The sequence below is a fragment of the Paroedura picta genome, chromosome 11 (genome assembly GCF_049243985.1).
Source record: "Paroedura picta isolate Pp20150507F chromosome 11, Ppicta_v3.0, whole genome shotgun sequence".
In the NCBI taxonomy this organism is placed as follows: domain Eukaryota; kingdom Metazoa; phylum Chordata; class Lepidosauria; order Squamata; family Gekkonidae; genus Paroedura; species Paroedura picta.
This window is the reverse complement of record NC_135379.1, coordinates 49205455-49232979: the sequence shown is the minus strand read 5'-3', so window position 1 is coordinate 49232979 and position 27525 is coordinate 49205455. Positions and strand designations below refer to the sequence as shown.

The 27525-nt window shown below is 42.9% G+C and overlaps 1 protein-coding gene across 6 annotated transcripts in view; it reads left to right on the top strand.

The window, feature by feature from the left end:
• GLI3 (GLI family zinc finger 3) overlaps positions 1–27525 on the top strand; it is a 261843-nt gene that overhangs the window by 184554 nt on the left and 49764 nt on the right. For 4 of the 6 annotated variants that reach the window (XM_077304551.1, XM_077304550.1, XM_077304552.1 and 1 more), the window contains 4 exons: positions 3863–4009; positions 14557–14758; positions 24693–24909; positions 26699–26815. In XM_077304551.1, the coding sequence (XP_077160666.1) occupies positions 3863–4009; positions 14557–14758; positions 24693–24909; positions 26699–26815 (683 nt within the window). The remainder of the gene's footprint in view (positions 1–3862; positions 4010–14556; positions 14759–24692; positions 24910–26698; positions 26816–27525) is intronic. The other 2 variants (XM_077304554.1, XM_077304553.1) reach the window with 2 other exon arrangements.

Genomic DNA, 27525 nt, shown 5'->3' with positions numbered 1-27525 from the left:
GCAATAGTCTAAAACATTTATTAATACTCCAGATGATACACTGAGACATTTTAGATAATTGTTCTAAATGCATTTTGGGATACCACTTGCAGTAATTACAGATATTCTAGAGTGGATCTTTTGAAAGGGCTCTCTTCCTTTGTCTCATATAAATAGAACTATGGATACGTCTTAGTTAACTGTAACATTATGAGTCTTCCTTGTACAAGGCGCACAAACCAGAGAAAGACCTCTGGGATTACAAATAACAAGACGTTATAATCCTACTTTGTTCATTAAAATAAAAAGAATGACATACATGTTGGAATCCTTTTCATTAATTCATTGCTTCTAGGGTATTTGCTATAGCCCTTATCACCAAGATTTTCTCTGTAAGCAAAATGGAGAAGGTTACCATTAAAACTTCTCTAAGATTTTTTTCTGTGTAAGCACATTGTTCATTGGGCCAAGGAATACCCAAGGCCACTTGCAGACCTCAAAATTTAAATTTCTTGGCAAAGTTTGGGTAAGACCCATTATGCACGGGGGTTTTAGCGCACATTCGGGGTGGAATGGCGGCGACTAAAATCACCAATAACGCACGGAGCCGACTGCAACCAGCTGCAGCTTCGGTGCATGCCGCCGAAAAAGCCGCGTCAGTGAAACGCGGAAGAAAGCGCAGCTTCCGGGTGAGCGGGGCGCAACCAGAAGCGGCGCCCGGATCGGCACGTGCATAATCGGTTACTCTGGGTTTTGCCGCCGTCGCGCCCCGCCCCGTGTATAACCGGTATGCGTCGCGTCTTCCCCCTCCGCGTTTTCCATGTGACCCGAAATCGCCGTTTCGGCGGCCGTGCATAATGGGCCTATGAGAGGCATTGAACAAGAAGAGGAAGAAGAAGAAACATTGGTTTTTATACCCTGTTTTTCACTGTCTGAAGGCTTATAATTGCCTTCCCTTCCTTTCTCCACAACAGACACCCTCTGAGGTAGGTGAGGCTGAGAGAGACTGCTCTGTGAGAACAGCTTCTAACCGGGTTGTGTTGAACCCAAGGTCACCCAGCTAGCTGCATGTGGAGGAGTGGGGAATCAGTCCTCGGTCATCAGATTAGAAGTGGTCTCTCTTAGCCACTACGCCAAGCTGGCATGTCTCCAAAGCTGCTGTTCGTATAATTCTAATTTTTAGTGATGATAGAAGCTCTAAAAAGGATAATCATGTAGTAAATATCTGCTTTGGCCATAACTGGAATTGCCAGCAAAAATATACATGGCTTCCTCTTTTTTCCACAAGCATTATGATTTCTAAAGTGGAGTTCCTGCAGGAGACATGGGTTCAGCCACATAAAGCTTGTGCATCTTCCAATTCGTGCAAGTTATCCTTCACAAGCAGCGCAAGTACAAGGCGTTTGCACATCTACTTCTAATTATGGCAAAAGCTGTAGTTGTATGTCAAGATATAACACCTTAAAATTTCAACCAAGACAACTCCAATCATGCTTTCAAAACATCTTAACCATGTCACGAAGCTGTATACAAATGTGCTTAGATCTTCACAGCTGTGTTTTAGTTAGCAATTCTGAACCCCCCTACCTTTCTTATTTGTCATCCTTGTGTCATGGAAAAGACAATCAACTTGGCAGCAAATTCATATATTACAAAGTATACAGGTAGAGTCTGGGGTCCCCACCTTGAGAGATAGATATGAGTTCCCATACATGTAGTGCTTGATTTGTATTAGGACCATGGCACCCATGGGGGGAGAAACAGCCTCAGCCTTCTTCTCTCCCATCTTATAGTCCCAATCTGCAGCAGTCCAAGGGAGATGTGGGTTACCCTTTAGCCTAGGAAAATGGTGGAAGGGGAGATGTTGAACTGGGCACCATATTCATGAAGATCGAGGAGAACCTTCAACTCACGTCTTACTGTGAGTCATAGAATTCATATATTACAAAGTATTTGCCACATTCTGGCTGAGTGCACAATGATTTCCCACACTGCGTTTTTCTTCAGATGCTAGCCTAAATCCTTGTAAGATGATACACATGCAAAAAGTTTAAATATTCACAAACCAATAATCAAGACTGCCCAAGAAACAAAAAAACTTTATACTTTCCAGGAATCAAAACTTTTGTGGCATGCTTTACAGCATAAGGTCCTCCTATACCATGTCTTTACTATCCATAAAATGGAAAAGAAAAACATTGGGGCCAAATTTCTTACAGGAAATCATTGACTTTAAAGTTTTACAGTATGAGACAACTGCAGTATCTTTCCAGACACGCTTAAAATACTTCCTGAGCTTTCTGACATAAGTGTCTGGGTTAACTAACAATAACATCGGCTGCAAACTTTAAAAGGAAAGCCTGCAGAACTTGCAAGGGCATGAAGTGAGCATATAAAGATAAATTACACGACTAGCATTCCTGTCCCTGAAAGCTGTGTCAGCTTGTGAAAAGGGGAAAGCCCTTTACATTTCTTCCTAACCAAAAGAATGGAGCCAAGTAGGAGTCTCTTGGTAAGGAGCCAATCTGCTTCACTATGCAATCTGCACACAGCGGAACCCTGGACATCCTTGGAAGTTCATAGGGTTTCTCAGTGAAAGGATCAGTAGTCGCTGAAATCAGTAGTCGCTGCCTAAAAATGCTGCAATACGGGTGGTTTGAGCAGGATCCTTGCTATCAGATAATCAAGTAATGGTAGAGGCTTGCAGACTGCAGTTGGGAGGGAGTGGTTTGAGTCTGTCCCTCCTGGGCTATGGGCTATGGGCTATGGCCAGCCCTTACCAGCAATTGTTTGTATTTTGGGGCACAGAAAGACCGACAGTCCAGCATCAGTCCCGTGAGTCTTGAAAATGCATGGAGATCTAAATAAAGAATATTTACAGCCTGAAACTATAAATAGTGAATACGTAAATAGCTGGAGAGTCATGGGAACTGAAGTGACTTTTTTCAAGCTTGGCTTGGTAAATTTAAAAAAACAGTATAAAAAACCTGACTAAGGTCAAGACTGCTGTGCACAGAGAGAGCTCCTCTTAGGGTTGCAAGCTTCCAAATGAGGATCTCTACCCCACCTCCCTCACAGGGAGTCAGCTATGGGAAGAGGAAAGGAAGGAGATTGGAAAATGGCTTAAGATACCTAAGGCCTGCTGAGTGACTGTGGCCCATTCCCAGTTCTCTCAGAACTCTCACGGCCCCACATCCCTCACAGGTTGTCTATTGTGGGGAGATGAAAGGAAAAGGTGTTTGTAAACCGCTTTGAGACTCCTTTGGGTAATAAACAGCAGGGTACAAAAATCCAGCTCTTCTTCTGAGCAACCGTGAAAGAAGCATGTGGACACATAACATTTTATCAGCAGTGAAAAAAAGGAGACAGAAGGAGCAGGGTGGACACCTGTGTACTGTGACTACCCCATATGTATTAGGACAGGGGGACATTTCGGTGTCTGTGGCCTAATTCACAGAAGAAAGGAAATGACATTGAATGTATAACTGGGAGGAATTGGTTGCCATGTGATCTCCACTCTAATTTTCTCTTCACATTTCTGAACACATGGCTCTGGAAAGCTCATCTGTAACCACTATGCCACAATTCCCAAAGGTCAGTTCTCTCCCACACTCAACACCCATCTCTCCACACCCATGCCCTAATTTGTCACCATGCTACCACAACCTCCCACACAGCACACACATTCAACCCCATGCAGACTGGACAACTCTTCCCCTTCCTCTTCCCATCGCTAAGCTCTAGCGCCCTTTCTATTCCTGGATACAACTGGCTTTGCACCTAGTATATACATAAAGCTCTTGTGTAATAGGCAATAGGAGGAAGAAACGAAAAGTCCTGTTTCCCATATGTCACAATTGTATGCTTTATGTCCTCTTTTTAGCTCCACATGCTGGTGTTAGTCCAGCTGAATATTATCATCAGATGGCTCTACTGGCAGGTCAACGCAGTCCATATGCAGACATAATTCCTTCAGCAGCCACTGCAGGAGCTGGTGCCCTTCATATGGAATATCTCCATGCCATGGATAGTAAGTAGCAATCTTACAATGAAAGATTCTGAAGTTGGTACATGATTTGCAACTACGCAATGGGAATATCCCTGGTCCATAGACTTCATCCATTAAATGAAGTCCCATTGATATATTATATTTGAATAGTCAACTTTATACAGATGGTTGGAGGTGGGCAAATGTTCCATCAGCTTGACCCATCAGCTTGACATCTGTAGCTGGCAAAATTTTGGAACAAATCGTCAAACACTCGGTCCTTGAGCAGCTGGAACAGAGAGCTGTGATTTCTAAGACCCAGCATGGGTTTCGCAAGAACAAGTCATGTCAGACCAAGCTTATCTCTTTTTTCGAGAAAGACTTGCTGGGGAATGCTATGGATGTAGTTTATCTGGATTTCAGTAAAGCTTTTGATAAGGTTCCACATGATATTCTAATTGACAAGCTGGTAAAATCCTGTATGGATCCTAATTCTGTGAGGTGGATTGATAACTGGTTGACTGATTGTACTCAAAGGGTACTTGTTAATGGTTCAGCATCCTCTTGGAGAAGAGTGACAAGTGGAGTACCCCAGGGATCTTACCTGGGGCCTGTGTTGTTCAACATATTTATAAATGATTTGGATGAGGGATTAGAGGGGATACTTATTAAATTTGCAGATGATAGTAAACTGGGAGAGGTAGCAAACACAACAGAAGACAATCAAAATACAAGATGATCTTGATAGGCTCGAGAACTGATCTAAACTGAATAAAATGAAATTCAGTAGGGCCAAATGTAAAGTTCTGCATAGGTAGGAAAAACCATCAACATCATATAAATGGCTTGCCTGTCTGTCTAGCGGCCTTCCGTCCCCCACCCCTGACCACCCCATCCTCCTTCCACTTCCCTGCAAGGCTCAGAGGCTGCAGATCCCTGCCACAGGAGAGCTACCCCTGCCAGTGACTTCCCTGCCCTGGGGCCTGCAGCCTTTCCAGGTATGGGGGGAGGGGAGAGAAGCCATGCTCAGAGTTCTTCTACACACAGACCCCAATCTAGCCCCCGTTGTATTCCCAAATACACTGGGCCTTGTCCCTAGTTTTGAAATAAGACAACAGAGGGAGGAGACAGGAAGTGAGAGAGGAAATTGAGAGAAGGGGTAACTGCACGTGTGTGCAAGGAGGTGTTTCTTTAATAGGACCAGAGTGCAGTATCTGAAGTGGTACTCTCAAAGAGTACTTATTTTAAGCTGCCACATGCAAAACTAATCATTATTTGCAAAATGAATCAGTGACTGCTGTGGCTATAGGATTGGGAGATGGGGATGCAGGACTACAAGAAACAATGAGAAATCGCTTTTATTTTCAGCTCAAATGGGAAATAAGAAGCAATCTTCAAAATGAGTTAACTTTGCCCCACTCAAAGATTTTTTTTTTCATATTTAAAGTGATTCCTTAGAAAAAGCCAATTCGCAGCATTGAAAAGGTCACTGGACACTCTGTTGGGGTCCCTTCCATTTCATGGTCTCTGTGCCAATCCATACAGGTGCTGTGCCTGTGAAGTGGTCTTGGAACATTCGAGAGCTGTGTTGATTTACTGAAAGATGTATAGAGGCTGTCTTTCTCATGATTCCAAAGTGGTATCTAGCTAAAGAATGAACGCCAAAATTACATGTTGTGCATGTCTTGAGGAAAGCAATGAGTACTTCCATGCCAGTTCTCTTCTGACCACTTCCCTACCAGCAGCTTTGAAAATCTTCAGTATTTGAACTCATGAGATTTTCAGCTGTCTTTCTTCTCATTAGTCTAGTTTTAAAAGACTACAATCTAGGTTCTTCTTCTTTTTTGGTCAAGCATTCACTGTTCAGCAGCCTCCCTTAAACTGTCCTGTACTTATGGAGGAATTTTTCTGGCTTGGACAGCCAGTATCAGCACTCTACCTGCCTTAGCAAATCTCATGACTCCTGCCTACACTGCTTCAAGTTAACCACACTCATCTGTAAAAAACATTTTTGGCTCTTACTTGTTTATTTTGTTGCTTGTCCCTGTTTAAGAGTCTTTGAGGACCTTTAAAAGGTCCTGCTTGGAGGGAGGACAAGGAAGGAGATCTTATTTTTCTTATGTTGTAATGTTTCTGCAGATTAGTGTTGAATAAGGATCTATAGTCAATCATGGTTCCCTGAACATATTTTAAACCTGGTTCATTGCATTCATATGTCACATGTGTTTGGATGTACGCTTAATATATCTTAGATCAGGGGTAGTCAAACTGAGGCCCTCCAGATGTCCATGGACTACAATTCCCAGGAGCCCCCTGCCAGCATTCGCTGGCAGGGGGCTCCTGGGAATTGTAGTCCATGGACATCTGGAGGGCTGCAGTTTGACTACCCCTGTCTTAGATGGATAGCAAAAAGATAATATCTGAAGTAGACTTTAGCCATTTGTTTGGATCCAACTAGCTTTTCTGCTGAAGGGGGAAAGAGGATCCACCTCCAGAAAAGTCTATGCTGGGGCTCATGGTACAAAAGGACAGTGGCTTTAGTTAAGATCTTTAGCTTTAATAGAGTGGGGAATTGGGTGATATTTGGTGGAAAAACTTGCTGGATCCATTCCATTGCTTGGCCTATCACCATAATTAAGAGGAAGTAATGATCAGTCAAATATCCTATCATGGACTAGCAAATCGCAAACTTAAGGAAAAGATATTTTACAAGATGATGGGACAATGGCCTCCTAACAGTAATACAAATGCCTTTGATCAGATGAACCCAGCTGATGTGTCTTCCATGATCAGTGGTGTTGAAAACTATGAAAGATAACTTTAAAGGATGGCCCTTTGGGTATCCCCTAGCATGTGGTTTGCAGAAGTTACAGGTCATGAAGAAGGCACTCAAAATATTTATTTTAATCATTTTATTATTTTATGAAAAAAGAAATATATATCTCCTGCCTTTCTGTCCTCATGCAGGACACCAATATAACGTACAAGAAGATATCGTATTCTTAGCTATATCTGTACATGGCAATTTATTAAATTATTCTTTTTAAATAGAAAGTGTCCAACAAAAGTATATACACAAATGGATCAAAGGGTCTCTTCCATTCCCCCCATTGGAAGAGACCCTCTACTGCAGAGAAGCTGACAGATGATCAAAGGCCAAATAGCCATTTGTTTATTAAAATGAATTGGCTGGGATACAGCTGTCAGTCAGCGCAGGAGTCTGTGGTTAAGAGGGGAAGGAGACAAAAAAGAGGGGACTACAGTTCACCAACCATGCCTGAATCAATATTCCTGGGCGTTGAAAATGGCTGCTGGGTTGGGAGGTTGGCAGAGTCTTAAAGATCCTCGATCTTTGCATGAAGATCCAAGATCCTTGTCTAAGTACATTGCTGTACAACCCTCTGCCTCTTCTACTGCTAAGCTGCAGAATGACGGGCCACTGATTAAACCCAGAAGAGGAAGAATAAGGTGACTTCTAGGAAAGCCCTTGGCTTCTCTTTCTCCTGCGCAGTAATATCTGGCCACTAGTGAACTATAAGAGAGGAAGGCATGTGTAGCAGTTGTGCCAGAAGATTTATAGAAATCCCCTCCCCCCTCTGTTTTTCTGCTAAGCTGAATGTACACTTTTATTTGGAAATTTTTCCAACTTAAGATCACACATTTGAGATTCTTTACAGCAACAACTTTTCAATTAAGGGCTGTTTCCTGTATTAAAAACGCACACGTATGCAGCTGTATTATGCAAATTGATTGGGGTTTTTTTCCCCAATAGTAAGTGGAGAATTAAACTAAGAGTGAATTGTGGGGAGGTCACATAGCCTCACCTTCTCTATTTGATGAGAATTTGTTTAGTCAGGCACTAGCTGCTTTTATCTAAACAGAGACTGAAGCTATCCTTTTACTTTGTGAAAACTAATTAAAACTATCTTAACTTGCATGGTTGTACACTAAATTAATTGTCATTAAGCAGGAATCTGAATGTCCTACCATTCATCATGCCAAAGAAACCGCTTTCTTCTTTGTCAGAATTTTAGATGAGAAAAGGAAAAACAAAACAATTAGCAGGAAGCCAATATTAAGATGCTGGGGGGGAAAAAAACAACAACAATAAAGATGCCCCTGCTTGCATGAAATAGCAACGTGCTGTAATCAGTGTTGTATGGTAATAAAAGGCAACCTTATTCAGACTTCTCTTGTCAAGAAAAATGAAAATTAAACATGATGGCAGGATAGATGGGGATCCACTGGCAGGAGGACTACTGTGTGTGAAACATGACTTCCTCCCATTCTCGCTCCTTCTCCAAACGGGCAGTTGGAGGGGAAGTCCTACTTGACAGGTGGAAGTTCAATTTCTGCCCTCTAAAAGGCTGCTTGGGTTCCCCTGTATTTGTCCTGCTCTCTGTTTTCAAATTGATCTGGGTCAGCCTCTAGGATGCCCCTCAGATGAAATGACAGAATTACATTACAGAAATATTTCAAAGGATTGTAAGCTCCTCGCAGCAGGGACTTGTCCTTTTCTTCCTTCTTAGCCATTGTGACTTTATAAGTGCAATATACTGAAGGTACACTGATGGTGGCACGTACATAAGTAATAGTGATGTTGTAAAGGTGTCCACAGAGCCTCTTGTGGTGCAGAGTGGTAAGGCAGCAGACATGCAGTCTGAAGCTGTCTGCCCATGAGGCTGGGAGTTCAATCCCAGCAGCCGGCCCAAGGTCGACTCAGCCTTCCATCCTTCCGAGGTTGGTAAAATGAGTACCCAGCTTGCTGGGGGGTAAACGGTAATGACTGGGGAAGGCACTGTTAAACCACCCTGTATTGAGTCTGCCATGAAAACGCTAGAGGGCGTCACCCCAAGGGTCAGACATGACCCGGTGTTTGCACAGGGGATACCTTTACCTTTAAAGGTGTCCACACTTGCACCTATCTGTCCATCTTACTCCTGTGCAGTTTCCATGGGCAGGAAAGATGCCACTGAAAACCAGAGAACAATGGGGATGGATCGCAAGGTTAACCCAATTTGCCCTCCATTGACCCTTACCTAGTACATCATCTAAAGTTATTTGCCAGTTTAGTTAATATGTCAACTGTCACATTTTTCTTCTTCTCTTGGACCTGGTTTGGTGTTAAGAAGAACATTTAATCCAATACTGATATTTTTAAAATTTCATTGGGTGGCAATCATTTTACCCTTTCCCCAAGTTTCATCCTGATACCCACTCTACCCAAGATGATTTTACCTTTTTGCATCTGCCTAACATTCTAAGCGGGATGCAAACAAGGGGCATTAAGATTCCTGTGTGAAGTATCCCTACTCTCCCCCCCCCAAAAAAAAAAGCATCTAGCTTGTTGAAGAGTTCTGGAAATCTCAAAAGCTTGCAAATAATTTTGCATTGTTTTGATGAGACCTGATAAGAGATATTGCCCTCACCTGGACCTCATCGGATCTCAAAAGCTAAGGAGTTAACCCTTGATACCAGTCTTATTGAAATGGCTATATAGATGTGGTGCTTGCTGAAAAAGAAGAGAGAAGAGAACTAATGTATTCATTTTAAAGAGAACTAATGTATTCATTTTAAAAATGTATACCCTGTTTTTAAATGCATTAGAAGCAGCTTCCCAGTAAATCACTATAAAATACAATCATTTCAGAATCAAGGAACATCTGATAACAACAATATAGTTATTTAAACAATATATATTTTAAAAAAACACAGACTAAAATGTGTTCAGATGCTGAACCAGGTGTTCAAAAGTAAATATGAGACTGAAGGGGTTCAAATGCTCAGCCAGAGAGATCTCAGGGAAAGAGAGCAACCTTGCACAATTCATGAGACCTAGCCAGGGTGGTTAATTTTTATATGTCCCCTGGTACCACAAGGACGGTGCTCTCATAGAAAAGCTGTTGAGACAACCACTTGGCCTCCCAACAGAAGAATACATTGAGAAAGAGTTGTTGAGCCATCCTAAAGTGGTAGATTGGTCTGATTAAGTAGAGGTGGTCATTCAGATACTTGGAGGGCTTTATCAGTATTAGTCCAACAACTTGAATTATGCCTAGAAACAAATTGGCAACCAGTGCAATGGTTCTAAGATTTGTATTTTGTGTGCATCATCAAGTACCAGTTAAAAAACAGACTGCTGCATTTTGCATAAGTTGCAATTTTAGATTACTTCCAAGGGCAATTCCACATAAGACATCGTGGAGTAGTCCAGCCTGATAGCTATGGATGCAGAGGTGAGGGTGACTAAGTCAGCAGTATCAACAAGGATGGATTTTAATTTTTTAGATTAGGTGGAAATGGAAAAAAGGCTCTTCTAGCAAACCATCCTTTCAAAAGGCAAACCTGGTTCTAGAAGTAGCACCCAGAAGGAGGATAGGCATGTGGTACAAAGGAAGTGGTGGATGGAGCTAAGAATATGAACAGGCAGAACCATCCTGTTTTTCTACAGGTGAAAAGAAGGGGGATTTCCTTTGATCAGCCAACGAGGCTTTGCTGGGAATCAGGTCAGTAGAAGAGAGGGGAAGAGAATGAGATTCAGTGGAAAAGATTAGATCCAGCCCTAAGAGAAGAAACAAGAACCTGTCAGGTGGGAAGGGGGGGGGGAATGGGGAAACCAGCCAGCCAAGGAAGGTCCGGCTGGCCCACCCCCTCAGCTGCAGCTTGTGTTTATAGTCACATTTCCATGGACATCACCAACGTTTTGTGGGGATCTTGCTAGAAAGTTTAATAGGAGGAGTGACTTTGAAAAACCGACTGGAGATTCTGTCCAGCTTTTTGTTACAAGAATCTGCTCACAGAATGATACATTTAAGAGGGGCCTATATGGTGTATTTGTGGGCCCAACACCACTTCCAGAAGTCAAAGTTCTCTGGAGATACTTCTCAAGATCGCTTTATTTTGTGTTAAAGGACAGCCGCTTCTCCCACCTGTTACAGTACAGGTCATGATGAACATGTACATATATTGCAGTGAACAATGTGCTTCATTTTTAACTTCAGCTTCCATTTGAAATTATAATATTCACAAGTGAAGAAGAAGAGTTCGTTTTTATGCCCCACTTTTCACCACTCGAAGGAGTCTCAAAGTGGCTTACAAACACCTTCCCTTTCCTCTCCCCACAACAGACACCCTATGAGGTAGGTGGGGCTGAGAGAGCTCTGACAGAACTGCTAGGTGTAAACAGCTTTAACAGGACTGTAACTAGCTCAAGGTCACCTAGCTAACTGCATATGGAGGAGTGGGGAATTGAATTAGAGGTCACTGCTCTTACCCACTGCACCAGATTGGCTGTCTCATTCACAAGTGACATATTTCAAATCAAAAGCATGTTAGTGTGAAAACATCCACAGGTCTACCATTTGTTGCTCAATGGAATAGAACCAAAAATGGCGCCTACATTTTCACATAGCATCAAGGGTGGCGGCTACCATCTATCTTCCAGGCATTCCCTTTTAAAGGTAAAGGTAAAGGTATCCCCTGTGCAAGCACCGGGTCATGTCTGACCCTTGGGGTGACACCCTCTAGCGTTTTCATGGCAGACTCAATACGGGGTGGTTTGCCAGTGCCTTCCCCAGTCATTACCGTTTACCCCCCAGCAAGCGGGGTACTCATTTTACCGACCTCGGAAGGATGGAAGGCTGAGTCAACCTCGAGCCGGCTGCTGGGATTGAACTCCCAACCTCATGGGCAGACAGCTTCAGACAGCACGTCACTGCCTTACCACTCTGCGCCACAAGAGGCTCCCTTTTATGGAGTGTAAAAAAGAGAGGCTGGTACCTGTTGGGGTTGCATGATGCCTCAGAACCCAGCACATAGGTCAGGGGTAGTCAAACTGCGGCCCTCCAGATGTCTATGGACTACAATTCCCATGAGCCCCTGCCAGCATTTGCTGGCAGGGGCTCATGGGAATTGTAGTCCATAGACATCTGGAGGGCCGCAGTTTGACTGCCCCTGATCTAGGTCTTCCGAGGCTGCTGTCTATTTAAAGCATATGGTTTGGTTTTGTCCTTCTTGCAACAGAACTTTTTTTCCCATTGGGCAATCCTTAATGAAACATCCAGTTCTTGTGAGGTTTGCTAACTGTTCCCTACTCTTAAGGCAAACAAAAGACCCCACCATTCTCAAGTATCAAAGCACTGTATTGAACAAAGCACCAGACAGCCACACAGTAAAGTAGCAGTCCCATAAAAGAGAGATGAAAAAGGTTAAATTATAAGGAGCTTGGATTTAAAAAAAAAAGAAATACTTTACATTCTCTTTTAAATGCTGACTCGTCAACGCGGTATCCGGAGAGAAATTGGAACAACATGGGTGCAAGCTGGTTACACAGATGTAGAAGAAGGGAGACAATAACCGCAAGCCAGATGCCAAAGATAACTGACACTGCTGTTGGCAGCCTTATCTGTAGCAGGGTTAAGGCCAAAGAGAATTCCAAAATGAAGCACAGATGGGGGCCTAACTAGAGATCAGATCATACAGTGATAGAAGCAATAAAGTGAGAATGCAAATACCAAACGTAAGACTTTGGGTGAATGCAGAGCGGGGAGAAGCCAGGAGACCCTGTACCTTATTAGCACTATGTGCTGTTATAGATCCTTCCCTGAAAATCGTGGTCCAGACATGCTAGAGAACAAATATGAAGCTGCAGATGGTATTATCTGGTTCATCCAATAGAGCTGTTGTTTCTTTGGTGTCAATGGAAAATTAGAACCGAAGTAAACGTTGAAGGTTGACAGTAGAGGCCTAGGAACACTGTTCTGGCAGTGAGCCTCGTTTAGTCTGGGTTGGATACTGAGTAGTCCTGCTTAGGATAAAACTCTAAAGCAAGGATAAGGTCTTGGATTAATTGAGAAGGATTATCAGAATAGATATAAACAAGTTGTACCTGAGTTTGGGTACAATCCAATCCAACATTAAATTGATTTCAGTGATGGGTTTAGCATGGGCTTCACAGGGCATCCTATATGGAGCTACTCCAATCCAAACCCATTATTATTATTATTATTATTATTATTATTATTATTATTATTATTATTATTATCATCATCATCATCATCATCATCATCATCATCATCATCATCATTATCATTACCATTATTATTAGATTTGTATACTGCCTTCCCACAAGGTGAGGAACAGCATAAATAACATGTACAATACAATAAAAGTAAAAAATTAGTCTCATTCAGATTTAACAAAACTGTTATTAAAAACATTTAATAATGTTTCAACTGTTTTCTGATCCTGGTACACTCTGTCCTATGGGCATTTCAGCTGGGACATTTTGGTGAGGTCTAGTAGATGTTACCTATTCACTGGCTCGAACCAAAAACTTGGTGGAAGAGCTGTTTTACAGGCCTTGAGGAACTGTGCCAGCTCCAACAGGGCCCAGATCTCCTCTGGGAGCTCATTTCACCAAGTAGGGGTCAGGACAGAGAACATCTTGGCCTTGGTTGAGGCCAGACGTACTTCCTTGGAGCCAGGGATCACTAACTGGTTGAAATGGGTTGTACATAAGGTCATGAGGGTTAGGGATCTAATGACCGTGTGGTCAGTATTACTGAAGCTACTACCTTATCTACTTCAGTGAGCGTGAGCTTTCTGACGCCATCTGATACACCCTCAAAAGGCAGCCAAGAGGTGTCTAGTTTCATTTCTGTATCAATATTTGGGGGGAGGTCGTTGAGGAGCCCCGAGATTTTATCCACAAAATAGTTCTCAAATGCCTCACAGCTTATTTCCAGGTAAGTATTATTTTGGTGCCCTTCCTCTAAGGTAGTGAGGGAGCAAACTACCCTAAATAATTGAGCTGGGCGTGAGCTCACAGATGCGACAGAAATGGCACAAAACTTGCACTTTCCCGTCATTGGTCTTAGACTGGCACGACTGCATAGAATTGGACTGCAGATCTCTCCCATTGAACACAATAGAAACAGTGGGGTAATCCTTGGCTGTATTGTACATTTTGTTTGTCGCATTTGTAATCAAAAGAGAATCCCAGAGTCAATTCAGTGGACTCAGAAAAATATAACTCAGTTTAGGAGGCAGAATGAATGCAGACATGCGTGTTTTCCAAAGGGTGTTATTTATTAATAGCTTTTTTGATACAGTATTATCTACACAGAAATCATGAATGGGGGGAGGTAGAATCTTGATCTTTGTGTTTTACAAGTCCTTGTTGGGGCTTTTCATTAATATGGTAAGGCTTTAGGTTTGCCAGTAGCATGGATTTGAACCACTCCATCTCCTCGCTTCTAGTGAATTAATGATGTGAATGTCTAAGTAGCCATCAGCTTCATAAATCACCAGAAATGAGAGGGGTAACACATAAAAGTCTTTTCCTTTTGTTTAGCAATTTATCATTTTGCTTGCACATTAATAAACAGAGCTCCCCTGAGGTAAGCAATGGAAAGATAAATTTTTCTTCCTAATTTTCCTCAATCGTAGCCAGTATATCATAAGTGGAAACAGTGCGCTTGTCAAAAGCACGTCTCCTTGTTGTGGGGACTCTTTATAACCAATGCCAGTAGTGAGATATAAAGAAGGTAGAGTACTTGGGTAGATAATTGTTTTTGTTTACGTAATAGGTGCCAGGTTTCCGAGTCCCAGGCTGTCAGCGAGACCAAGCCGAAAACGAACGTTGTCCCTATCTCCGCTGTCTGATCATAGCTTTGACCTTCAGACCATGATCCGGACGTCTCCCAACTCCTTGGTCACAATTCTCAACAATTCCCGTAGCAGTTCTTCGGCAAGTGGCTCTTACGGCCACTTATCTGCGAGTGCAATAAGGTAAGGTCCTGCAGACTGCAGGGATCTTTGGTGTACATGGACAGATCTTGCAGCCGTGAATCACCAACGATAACTTTCGTTCCAAAATCCCGCATCTCTAATCTCTCATTCCCTTTCTTCCTGAAGTATGTTGAAGTACTGAAATGTCCCTTCCTAAAATGCAAGTTACAGCGCGTTTTAATTTTTGATTGCACAATCATCTGCTTTTAATGTATGTACTAGATTTTTGTTGTGCAGCGGCGGGAAAGCTAGGCTGACACTACAGGTGGGTGACCTCTTTCAACCCTTTGCATGTCTTGGAGAAGAACAAAAATGCTGAGATCTGCATAGCCTCATCCTAAGAAAGCCTTTTGCAAAAGTTGGCAACATTCTGTATTCTGTGAAGTAAACTTTCCTCTGAGGGCTCTTTCAAAGTTTGAAAGCAAGCATGGAGTTTTTTTTCCCTCTGGGATATCTGACCTGCCCTTTCTGTTCCTTGTTTTGCACAGGCTAACTGAGCAGAAATGTGAAATTAACAAGGTCTTGTTAATTACAGAGGGATTTTTTCATTATTTGCAGTCTATGGTTACTTTCACCTTGCTGCTTGGCTGAGATTAAGCTAAACAAAAATGGGAAGAGATTAAGCAGTTGGGAGCAAGGGGGTGAGGCCAGTTTAAACAGCAGGAGGAAGAACTGGAACAGTCAAGGCTGAAAGGTTGGAATAGAAGAAGGCGAAAACAAACCAGGTCGCCTGAATCAGTTTCCCCTCTCAAGCCAGCTGTTGTGTAAGAGGGAAATTGCCGACAGTTGTCCTGTAATTTTGACAGGGACTCATTTTACATGGAGAAGTGAGTTTAACTATTCTTGGCTATTGTCTTTTAGCGGATGCCATAATGGAAAGCCCCATCATGCACCTTTAGACCAAAATCCTATACGCTTGCTGCTTACACTTATTTGTTGTTGAAGCCAATTAAATCAATTGGATTTAGTGTCAAGTAAGTGGGCTTAGGTGAAAGTGAAAAATTGGCCAAGGCCATGCATAAGTGAAAGTGGGAATGAACAACAGGTCTAAAAGACTGCGTGTACAAAGTGACAGGTTTTGGTTACTGTGTCGTCAGCAGAGCTTGGTGCGCCCCAGTAGAAGAAGAAGAAGAAGAAGAAGAAAAGTTGGCTCTTAGATGCCGCTTTTCTCTCCTCGAAGGAGTCTCAAAGCGGCTTACAGTTGCCTTCCCTTTCCTCTCCCCACAACAGACACCCTGTGAGGTGGGTGAGGCTGAGAGAGCGCTGATATCACTGCCCAGTCAGAATAGTTTTATCTGTGCCGTGGTGAGCCCAAGGTCACCCAGCTGGCTGCATGTGGGGGAGTGCAGAATCAAACCTAGCACTCCTATCCACTACACCAAACTGGCGTAGGATTGCGGCTATTGCAGAACACAGCAGGATTGGCCGAAAACCAGGAAGGGCTACAAGAACGAGATGCATGCCTGCGTTATTACATATGCATGGGGAGGGGACACTTTGCATTTGCTCCCTGTCCTTTCACAAGTTTACGGATCGTATGAAACTAGATGGAATAAACACTGCTGAAGAACTGGACCCTTTGACTCAATTTCATTTACCTCTTCAGTGTACGATGGCTAGGTCTGGATCCCCAGAGGGCTTCTGGAAGGGTTGCTTAGAAAGAGGGCAGAGGTTCTCTAGCGTTTCCTAGCATAGTTCTACAAGGATGGAAGCAACTGTAAGGGCTGATTTTTTTTTTCTTATGTGAAATATAAGTGTATGTATTCAAGTGTTTCTACCCTATTTGTCTCCCATTTGGGGACTCAAGGCAGCTTACAGAATAAATACTAAAACACAATATAAAAATCTGCACAGCCAATCAAATCTCCAGTGGCCAGTCAGAAGCCTTGCAGGGGGAAAGCCCCACATGGCCACACCCACTCTCTCAAAACCCTTGAAGGATGCGCAGAAGGTGGGCACCTGGCTCCCACAGGCATCACGTTGGGGGGCCCTGTGTTGTCTTAGCAAATACATAACAAACTACAGTGTATCTCATTATGAACAGTTGCTCTGAGGTAAATTCCATATCTGTAACCAGAGACCACATGACCTGCTTAGGAGGGCGACCACAGAGAAGCCACAATGTTTGGATTTGATTATAAAGTCTGTTTTTTTTTCCTTTTGCAAGTCAGTTCTGTGAAATACAATGGCCTCATGTTACCAAAATGTAATTTGCTGACCTGTTTTACCTCCAGTAGAGAGCAGGTATTAAATATGGAAGAGAGTTGCATTTTTAGGGACATAGTATTAAAGGGGAAGTTGAAAGATGGTATAAAATTAAAGTTTGCCTGCTGGAAGATTTCTCCTGAAACTGGTTGCATTAGTTGAATCTGAAAGTAAGATGGATGTGTTAAGCCTGCCAACTTTTGAGTCAAGCACAAATACGGGGATTCTCCCCCCCCCCCTCCTTAAAGACAGGAGTAGTTGAACCCCAATTGCAGAGTTTTAGAAACACGAAACCAAACTATTTTATTTTATTTTTATTTTATTTATCATACTTCTATACCGCCCTCCCTGGAGGCTCAGGGCGGTTTACATTATAACAGAGAACAATACATAAAACAATCTGTAGAACATGTATAACTGATAACTAATAATTGTAACCAAATAACAACACAGTATAACAGTAAACAATATAGTAATACAAACAGGTCCAGGGCTTATTGATGGGATTCTGAGGGGGGGGGAGCAGGGGCCCTTGGTCGCTGATTGATTACGTCTGGTCTCGGCCAAATGCCTGGTGGAGGAGCTCCTTTTTGCAGGCCCTGCGGAACTGTTTAAGCTCCGTCAGGGCCCTGATCTCCTCTGGGAGCTCATTCCACCAGGTGGGGGCCAAAACAGAGAATGCTCTGGCCAGTCCCTGTCAAGACCACAGTCATCACTTGATCAGCTAAATTAAGGTTCTGCAGCTTTTATATAGGAGATCCATTTTGCATTGTTAGAACTGCTGTGTTTCTGAATGCAAGAAACTGAGATACTGAATTGACTGCAGCAAGCTTTAAATTGCCAAACAGCCATACTTTTTATATTTCCCCTTTGTCATACATACATATATGTGTGTACAGACAACTAACTTTACAAGGTAAGGAATTCTTCTAGTCTACCAACAAAGTTCTTACTGATCAAAGAATACACAGGTAATTTTTCTCCCCACCTTTTAAAGGACCTGTGTGTGCCATATACTTTTAAAGTGGCGTTTGATTAACCATTGCTTTTAATTTTCACAATAAAGACTATGATTATTCCCAGATTTGTTTCCAGAAGATGGCTGGAATTATCCCCACCCAGTAACTAACACATCCTAAATCTGCTGGATATCCATCTCCACCCCCACCTCTTTTGTTTTTAAACATCCAGCCTGAAGACCTATAAGAAGCTCACTGGAGGTTTATGCAGTAATTTTTCATAGTGTAATGTTTGCTTACCATATCATTTTATCATGGATTTATTATATTATAACTATGGGCTGGCTTAAATGCTGCTTTACAGTATGAAGAGCGACTTCATATATTACTCTAAATAAATATATATACTGAAAGACTGGAGGGAAACTGCTAAGAACACCGGTTTGCTGGAATTCCTGCAGAAAGGAGGCCAGAACTGAGATCCAGCAACCGATAAAACATTGAATAAATGCAGCAGCTACTTTTGAAGTTCATGACTGAATCTTGTTTTGCCAAAAATTGTGCTAGGCGGCTGTTTGGTCTAAGTGTCGTCCTGTGAATCAGAAGCACCGTTAGAACACTGATGTTTATGTTCCCTTTCTACAACTAAGTACATTTAGCCCCATCCATCAAGTAAAATCCATATGCAGAAATAGACTCCCATGAGTATCTCTGGAGGCACTAACTGATCATACCTTTCTTGAGCCTCTACTAAAGGGAAAGACTGGGATATAAATATTTAAATAAACGAATGAATCTACATTATAATTTTCAAGTAGATTCAGGCACACAGGCCAGGTGGTGTCTTTTGGATAAGGAATAGTTGTCTAATTCTTAAAAAATATTGTTGAATATGAACTTAGTGTGGATTTCATACTACAGCCAACCTGAATTTTGATTTGTCATGCAAAATTAAGGGAAGATACGGTTGGTGTCCCTGCGTTTTGGTTTCTCCCTTGTTCCCAAACTCTTACTGTTTATTTTTCATAATCTTCTGACTGATTTGTAAAGACTGGAAGGGAGTGGAGTAATCTGCTACTGTCTGTCCTCTCACGTTCATCCTAATCTTTTTAAATTCCTCCTATCTTTTCCTGATGTCATAAAGACCAATCCTGATGTCAGCATCTTGATTAAAGGCTACTCTTTAGCTTAACCAGGTCTATGAAACAGTTTTTGGAAGACATTGTTGAAGTCTTGTTCTCAAGAACGAGTCTACACTAATTAACTAGTTGCTCTGACAGCTCTGTGCAGATTGACATTTCTTCAAATCTTGCTACTCCTATCATCATCAATGAATTGGTACGCTTCCTTTGTAAGCCAGGTCTTCTCATCTTGTGTCAACTTTCAGTGTGGTTTTACCTTCCAGAATAAGGGAATCATAGAATCATAGAATCATAGAGTTGGAAGGGGCCATACAGGCCATCTAGTCCAACCCCCTGCTCAACGCAGGATCAGCCCTAAGCATCCTAAAGCATGTGGTCTTTAGATCCAACTATTTCAGGTCTTCCCAAACGCATATGGGAACTCTCTGAGCTTCTTTTACTGACTGCTTTTATTTGTATATTATTGGCTCCAGAAGGCTAAAAACCTTCTTCTGTACAGCAAGCCATTTGCAGGGGTACAATTTGGAGAAGTAAGAGGCAAGTTTAGGGATATTGCTTTGGCACATCAGAGTTGAATCCCCTTCATTTGAAGGAAGAATGTGGAACAAAATAGTGGCCACTGTAAGTCATTGGTACTGGTATTTTACAGCTGTGTTGCAGATGAGAATAAATCCTCTTGAATTTATAGCTGAAACATTTTTTTTTAAGTGGAGAGGCAGAAGAAAAGAAAAGACAAACTATGGAAGCCAGAGATGATGAATTTCATCTCACAACTGGTACAGGCCACTCCCTTTCTTCTTATATGTCTTCAAGCAGGCTACATATATTGGGTTGGATCCAACAGCCCTTACAACGCCAGACACTGAGGTTGGAACTAGAAGTGATGGTGGTAGTCTGTGTGCTTCGGCCTGGGAGTTAGTGGGTCTGATTTAAGGAGCGAGAGGGGCCAGTGGATGAGGAGTGCAGAATCCTTTCCCTGCCTCCTCCGACGCTCCCTTCAAGCCAAGATCTGCCCTTGTGATGCCTACTTCAGCTCAGAGGCTGTCATGTTAGGCTTCCCTATGGGGGCTGGGTAAGCCCCATGGTCTTTAGTGGGGGCTACTTTTGCACAAATAAATATGTCTAGGATCATGCTTCACAAGTGATTGTTTCTTTAACATTTTGTATATCTGAAAATGTGTGCCTCTCAATTATAACAGGTCTTTTCCACTGTATTCTAACTTGCTGTGCAACAGCAAAAAACAAAATGATTGAGCAATTTTTTGGGGTAAAAGATGCTTTACTAAAAGTAGACTGAAGCCTGCCTGAAACAAAATTTGGGGTGGGGGGAGCAGTAGTAAGAAAAGGCAAACTGTTCAATAATAGCTTTTTATTGCAATAACAAACTTTAGATAAAGCAAAAGAGTAGATGACATGGTGCTTTACGGCATTTTTATTGATAATATTGTTCTGTTACATTCCTCAGTGTGAAGCCATTTCTTTAATCTTGGCTTTTGGTGCACGCTTTCATATGTCTCTAGATCTTATTACAAGGGAGAGAGAAAATCAATTGGTTAAATGTGTTTTGAACACCATGCTTGTCATATCATTCATTTGTTTGCAAAGATGGAAAGCTCAGACCATCCAGAATGTCACCTAAAGAATTTCTATCAGTGCCATTTGGCTGCAGAACCTGATGGATTAACCTCTTCTCCCCCCCCTCCCCCCTGAAATTAGTGATCAATGAGCCTCAATGTAGAAATATTCCAATGGGAAAGTGCCCATTACCCGCTTGAGTTAAACAACAATAAACCTCCATTAAAGCCTATTATGCATGCTAATACCTGTCATCACTTCATTACTGTAGTTCCGAGGGAATGCCTTGCAGAAGTGCAGTGACAAAAATGGTACTGGATAAGCTATTGTGGGTGACATAACATAAACCAAAATGTTCTGAAAGAAAGCACCTAAAAATATAATAGACAGTAGCGAGTTTTATATTTTTAAGCGTCGCCTGTTCCATTGGCCGAAATCTGCTAAGCATTTCTAAGTGCCTGTAAAACAAAGTGGACGGATCACCTTTGGAAGTCTCGGGAATAGAATAGGATGCTAGTGATGAGTTTAGGTAAAGGTAAAGGTATCCCCTGTGCAAGCACCGGGTCATGTCTGACCCTTGGGGTGACGCCCTCTAGCGTTTTCATGGCAGACTCAATACGGGGTGGTTTGCCATTCCCTTCCCCAGTCATTACCGTTTACCCCCCAGCAAGCTGGGTCCTCATTTTATCGACCTCAGAAGGATGGAAGGCTGAGTTGACCTTGAGCCGGCTGCTGGGATTGAACCCCCAGCCTCATGGGCAGAGCTTTCAGACTGCATGACTGCTGCCTTACTACTCTGCGCCACAAGAGGCTTTTAATGAGTTTAATGGAAATTAAACTTTTGGTGCAATTATGGCTATAGCAAAGCACACTGGCTGAAAGTACTACTCTTGAAAGAATCCTGTTTTTCCCCTCATGTATTTTAAAGAGAAGTCATATGAGGCATGTTTTTCAGTTTCATTAGAGTCCATAAAGAAGGGTTTTTTGGGGTGGGAGTGGGGAGTAATCTGAATTGTTATTAATGAGGTGATCTCCCCTTTGCTCTCGTTTGCCCACTGAAGATAGACTAATTTTAAGAATACCCAGGGAGAGTTCTGCAAGCCCTTTGATTCTGCATTGTATTCTTTTAATAAAAGGAGGCAGAAACGTCCCCAAAACAGTAATTGTTCACAGCGAGACTTAGAAGGAAATTGGTAATAATATTCCGTTATTGCAGTCCCTTAGTCCTTGCCTGTGTTCCCTGTAAGCAGCCATGAATGATTACAGCTCGACTTAGCTAAGGTAGCCTCTATGGATGATTGATAGGACATTAATCAAAAGATGCATATCAGCCTCAGAATTTGTTCACAAGCTTTCTTCTAATAGCTGATTTCATGTTCAGTGAGCTCTATGCCAGTTTGTTCAATTTATTCTTCAGTGTACAAGCCATTCATCACTGAACACAATGATTTAACACGCACACAAACACACGCCCTTTCCCTTTCAGGAACCAAAGATCAGAGTGGTGTAACTATTCTGTTTGGTTCATTAAAACACTATATAGTATTCCATGTTCGCCCACATGTGCCTGTTGTGTTCGTTTATAATTCTAAATTGTCTTCAGTGTACAAGGTATTACATTACCTGATTCTGGGGTCAAATAGACCCCCATTAAGTTATAGCTTTCACACAATAGAATGTATTGGACAATGACTGCAATTTGATATTAACACTGACATTATATGAAGTACTAAATTCAAAGCCCCCCGCTGTGGCTGCCCAGCAGACACATAGAGGCGGCATTGCCCCTGGGTGCGGTGTTTCTAGGCCTGAGGGGAAGGCCTCCTTCTTTACTCACGGTGTCCTGCCGCTTCCCCGTCGCTTTCTGGCCTGTCTGGTGCGGGCCTAAAAGCCTTTCTGGCCTATCCTGGTGAGGGCCTAGATTGTGCCCTCACCCGATTGGCTAGAACTGCTGTCTGTCCTGGTGAGGAGTCAATCGGAAGGTGGTTTGCGCCTTCTGATTGGCCCCTCACCCGGACTGGCCCCGCCCACTCTCCTGCCACTTACCCCTTATTGAAATATGAAGGTGGAAAGATTATTGTTTTAAATACAAGGGCACAGTGATACAGGGATGTTATCTGTAATTCACAACCATCCCCATAGTGTGGAGTTCATAATCACACAGAAACAAAGTTTCTCTGAGCTCATATGGCATGCAGTTTTTACTTTCACCAAAGGCCTTCCCAGTGGTATGAATATTTTTTAAGCTACATGTTTTAACACCCCCTTATCTTAACTGCTGCATTAGCATCAAATAGGGTAGGAGTTTCCAAAGGAGAGAGTCAGCAGTGCAAACTTCATTCAGTTTCTTCCTGTCCGGGCCTTAGGGGTTTAGGAGCCCTGCCCCCATGCTTAGTGAAGCTAGAAGCCTCTCTTGAGTTCAATGGTGTTTGCACTCTCCTTGTAACTTGTTTAGGATTGCAGTCTTAATGGAAGTAGGAGATGCATAAATCACATTCAATACCACAGCAGCAGCGGTACCGCAGGAGCATAAGCAGGATGACGGAGGGAGGAGGAACATAAGTGGAACAGAGGATGGGTGCCAGCCTAGTAAATAATTCCTTTAAAGCAGTGGTCCCCAACCTTTTTATCACCGGGGACCACTCAACGCTTGACAATTTTACTGAGGCCTGGTGGGGGGGGGGCAGTTTACTCCTCTACTCTCAACCACTGCCCTAACACTCTCTGATCGCTATGGTAATGTTTAAACATCTCTTAAAAATAAGATACAGACACGCCACAACAATGAACATAAGGAGCATTTTATTTTCATGGAAATTTTAACTCATGACAATGACAAATCAATGGGAACCCTGAGCTTGTTTCCCTGCAACGAGATAGTCCCATCTGGGAGTGATAGGAGACAATGACACCCGAAGTGTGTTGTAAAGGGCCGGGGGGGATGAAGTAAAGGGCCGGGGGGGGGGGAAGGCGTCCTTCGTGGCCCACCTCCAATTAGTCGAAGGACCACATGTGGTCCATGGCCCACAGGTTGGGGATCGCTACTTTAAAGCTTGGTCTAGGATCTAGAAAACAGTCATCCACCCAGATTGTCATGAAGCGACTCATCTTCTTTTAGTCATGGAGCCAGATAGATAAATGTCTGCATTCCGTTGCACTGGAAGCTATGCAGATCACATTTTTCAAACTTCTCATCAGGTTGCTGCTATTTTACATGGTGTGGTACCCTTGTGGTGGTCCAACACTTCTCTTCAGCACGCATCATTGTGTTATGGATTAAATTTCCGTTCTTGCACAAGCAGGTGTTGTTCAATCTTCAATAAGGGAGCTTTGCTTTCCCATTTGTAAAAAAAAATTAGAAGTGGTGGCTCATCTCATGAAGCACTTTGCATGATTTCTTAAAGTACGGATCACTTTGCATAAGGAAGTATATTAAACAGAAATCAGAAACAGAGGATCCAGAAAATAAGCATATAAATAATCCATTGGCATAATTTCTCTATACTGTTTTTTGTTCAGCAATCTGTATAGCCTTCAGTTTATCTAAAAAAATTTAACAGCGGATTGAAATACTGTGAGATATGCACAATAAAATCACAGTCCAGTAGCACCATTAAGACCAACAAAGATTTATTATTATTATTGTTCTTATTATTATTTCGATTTATTTCCCGCCACTCCCAAATGGCTCGTGGTGGGTTTCAGTGTCTTAAAACCCCATTAAAACTCCCATCAAAAGACTTAAAAATATCACAGCATGGCGGCACAATAATAAAATCCCCTTCCTACCCCCCCCCCTTCATAAAAAAGGGGGGGTGGAGAAGGAGGCGTGAGCTTTCGAGTTTATTCAAGGTGTGAGCTTTCGAGTGCAAGCACTGTTCCTCAGACTATGATCTACCATCATGACAGTGGGAATATATAAGCAAAAGTTAATCCTGTTCCATTAGTAAGCACTGGCTGATGAATTTTAGCTTCCAAGAATCACTGAAGTGGAAAGGGATGCTTTTTTTCAATCCTTGTTTTAAAGTTGTTCCTTTTCCCCTTTGCATGCAGCCCTGCCCTGAGTTTCACGTATCCTCCCACGCCGGTATCCCTCCAGCAGATGCATCAACAAATCATCAGCCGCCAGCAAAGCCTGGGCTCCGCCTTTGGGCACAGTCCTCCGCTCATCCATCCTGCGCCAACCTTCCCTACCCAGAGGCCCATTCCTGGCATCCCGAGTGTCCTGAATCCTGTCCAGGTCAGTTCAGGTCCGTCGGAGTCCTCACAGGTAAGGGATCCTAAGGTTTTACACCAAGGATGGCCAAACTGGGGCTCTCCAGATGTCCATGGATGACAGCTCCCAGGAGACCAGCAGGAGCTCATGGTATATGTAGCTCATGGATATCTGGAGAGCCACAGTTTGGTCATCCCTGCTTTACACCATTTATATATATGTAAAAGCAACTGTGTTGTCAATCCTAGCGATTAATCATCTCAGCTGCTGAGCAGATTGGCTAACAAGTTCCTTAAGGGCCTGCAGTGTCTCATGCTATTGATAATAAATGACCTGCAGTGTCTCATGCTATTGACGAGGTTGACTAGAGTGATTTGGGTCCCTTATAAATTAGTTGCCAAGCCAAATTGTGGTTTGGCTTTGACAGTTTTGAAAATGTTCCCACTCAGAGCGTGGGAAGTGGCAGTGTACTAAGGCAGAGGAGGGCAGTGGTGAAGATCCCACTGATTTCGTGGGTTTGGGGCTGGAATCCCAAGGGGCCAGGGAGCACATGGACGCATTTCATAGATTCATAGAATCATACAGTTGTAAAGGACCTCTAGTCCAACTCCCTGCACTATACTGGACACTTGCAATCCTATTGCTCATCCACTGTAACCAGCCACCCCCTTGAGCCTTCACAGAATCAGCCTCTGCTTAAAAATTTCCAAAGATGGAGAACCCACCACCTCCCGAGGAAGCCTGTTCCACTGAGAAACCGCTCTGTCAGGAACTTCTTCTGGATGTTGAGACAGAATTTCTTTTGAATTAATTTCATCCCATTGGATCTGGACTGTCCCTCCGGGGCAAGAGAGAAGAACTCTGTTCCATCCTCTATATGGCACCCTTTTAAATACTTGAAGATGGTTATCAGGTCCCCTCTTAGTTGTCTCCTCTCTAAGCTAAACAGACCAAGCTCCCCCAACCTTTCTTCATACGTCTTCGTCTCCCAACCCCTCACCATCTTTGTTGTCCTCCTCTGGACACACTCCAGTTTGTCTCCATCCCTCTTCAACTGGGGTGCCCAAAACTGAACACAGTACTCCAAGTGAGGCCGAACCAGAGCAGAGTAAAGTGGTACCTTTTGCATGCAGTGTCAAGGAGGAAACTGATCTTCTGGTTCCATCTTCTGTTGCCTCAACAGTTCCTATTCTGGAAAGAAGTAGTTTTTTTGAGGAGGTGCAAAAGGTTTCAGGCTGAAAATATGTGATGTATATCCCTGTGGACTCCGGCCATATGGTGGCATAACTTGAAGTATATGCAGGGGTTTGCTATTTGGCCAAATCTATTTCTGTGATCCTCTTTCAATAGTATGTGTTCACTGCATATTAGCAGTGTGGAAAACTACGCCTTACCCAAAATGGTGCATATGCATAGATTGAAATTGTTGTGGTGTATATGGATAGAAAAGAGAAATAACCATTCTACATCCTTATATTGGGTTGAATCCAGACTAAAATTTCCAGTGGCAACATGGAAGTCTTGCCTCCCCACTCCCACTGCAGCCCATCAATCTCTGTGAAATCCTGCTCCTGGAGTAGAGGGGACACCTAGATATGGGGGGGGGGGATATTCAGTAAAAAGGGGGAAGCAGTGGAATTTGCCAATTCAGTCTGGATCCAACCAGGTGAAGTAAACACTAGACCTGCAGATGACATACTAGGTCATGTAGGAGGGGAGGAGAAAGTAAGACCTTTCCAACACACAGTCACTGCACATGCAGAGTGTGCAGATATTTGTGTTAGTGTCACGTTTTGAGGTTTCAGTCTGATTGCCTTTTCCCCAATATGCATTGCTTGTGCAGCAGAACAAACCTACGAGTGAGTCTGCAGTGAGCAGCACCGGCGACCCGATGCACAACAAACGTTCCAAGATGAAACCAGACGATGACCTCCCTAGCCCGGGAGCAGGAAGCATGCAGGTAAAAACACTCAAGGGTGTCTGACATCTTTTTTCCTTTTTGCTGTGGGTCACTCGCAAGAGACTGGCACGGTCTGGTTTCCCAGACCTTCTGTGGCTTTAGCCATGGCAAACCTAGCCCTGATTCTATCCATAGAACTGAGCACAAATAGTTGTGTTTGAATAATTGTGATTAGAACAGTTTTGGGTTGATAGCTGTGTTGGTCAGCAGCTCAGTTCAAGTCCAGTAGCATCTTAAAGGCCAGTAAGATTTAAGTCAAAGCTCCCGTTGTCAGATACTTAGATCATGGCAAATCCTGAATCACCCGAATAAGTTTTCCTTCCTGTTGAAAGTTAATTTGGTGCAGTGGTTAAGAGTGGTGGACTGCGATCTGGAGAACCAAGTTTGATTGCTCACTCCTCCACATGCAGCCAGCTGGGTGACCTTGGGCTAGTCATGGTTTTCTTAGGACTCTTCTCATAGAGAAGTTCTGTCAGAGCTCTCTTAGCCCCACCTATCTCACAGAGTGTCTGTTGTGCGGAGAGGAAGGGAAAGGTGTTTGTAAACCACTTTGATTCCTTCGGGTAGTGAAAAGCAGAATATAAAAACCAGCTATTCTTTTTTTTTTGTCTTCAAGTGTTGGTCTGAAGTAGCACAATAAAATCAGAGTCCGGTAGCACCTTTAAGACCAACAAAGATTTATTCAAGGCGTGAGCTTTCGAGTGCAAGCA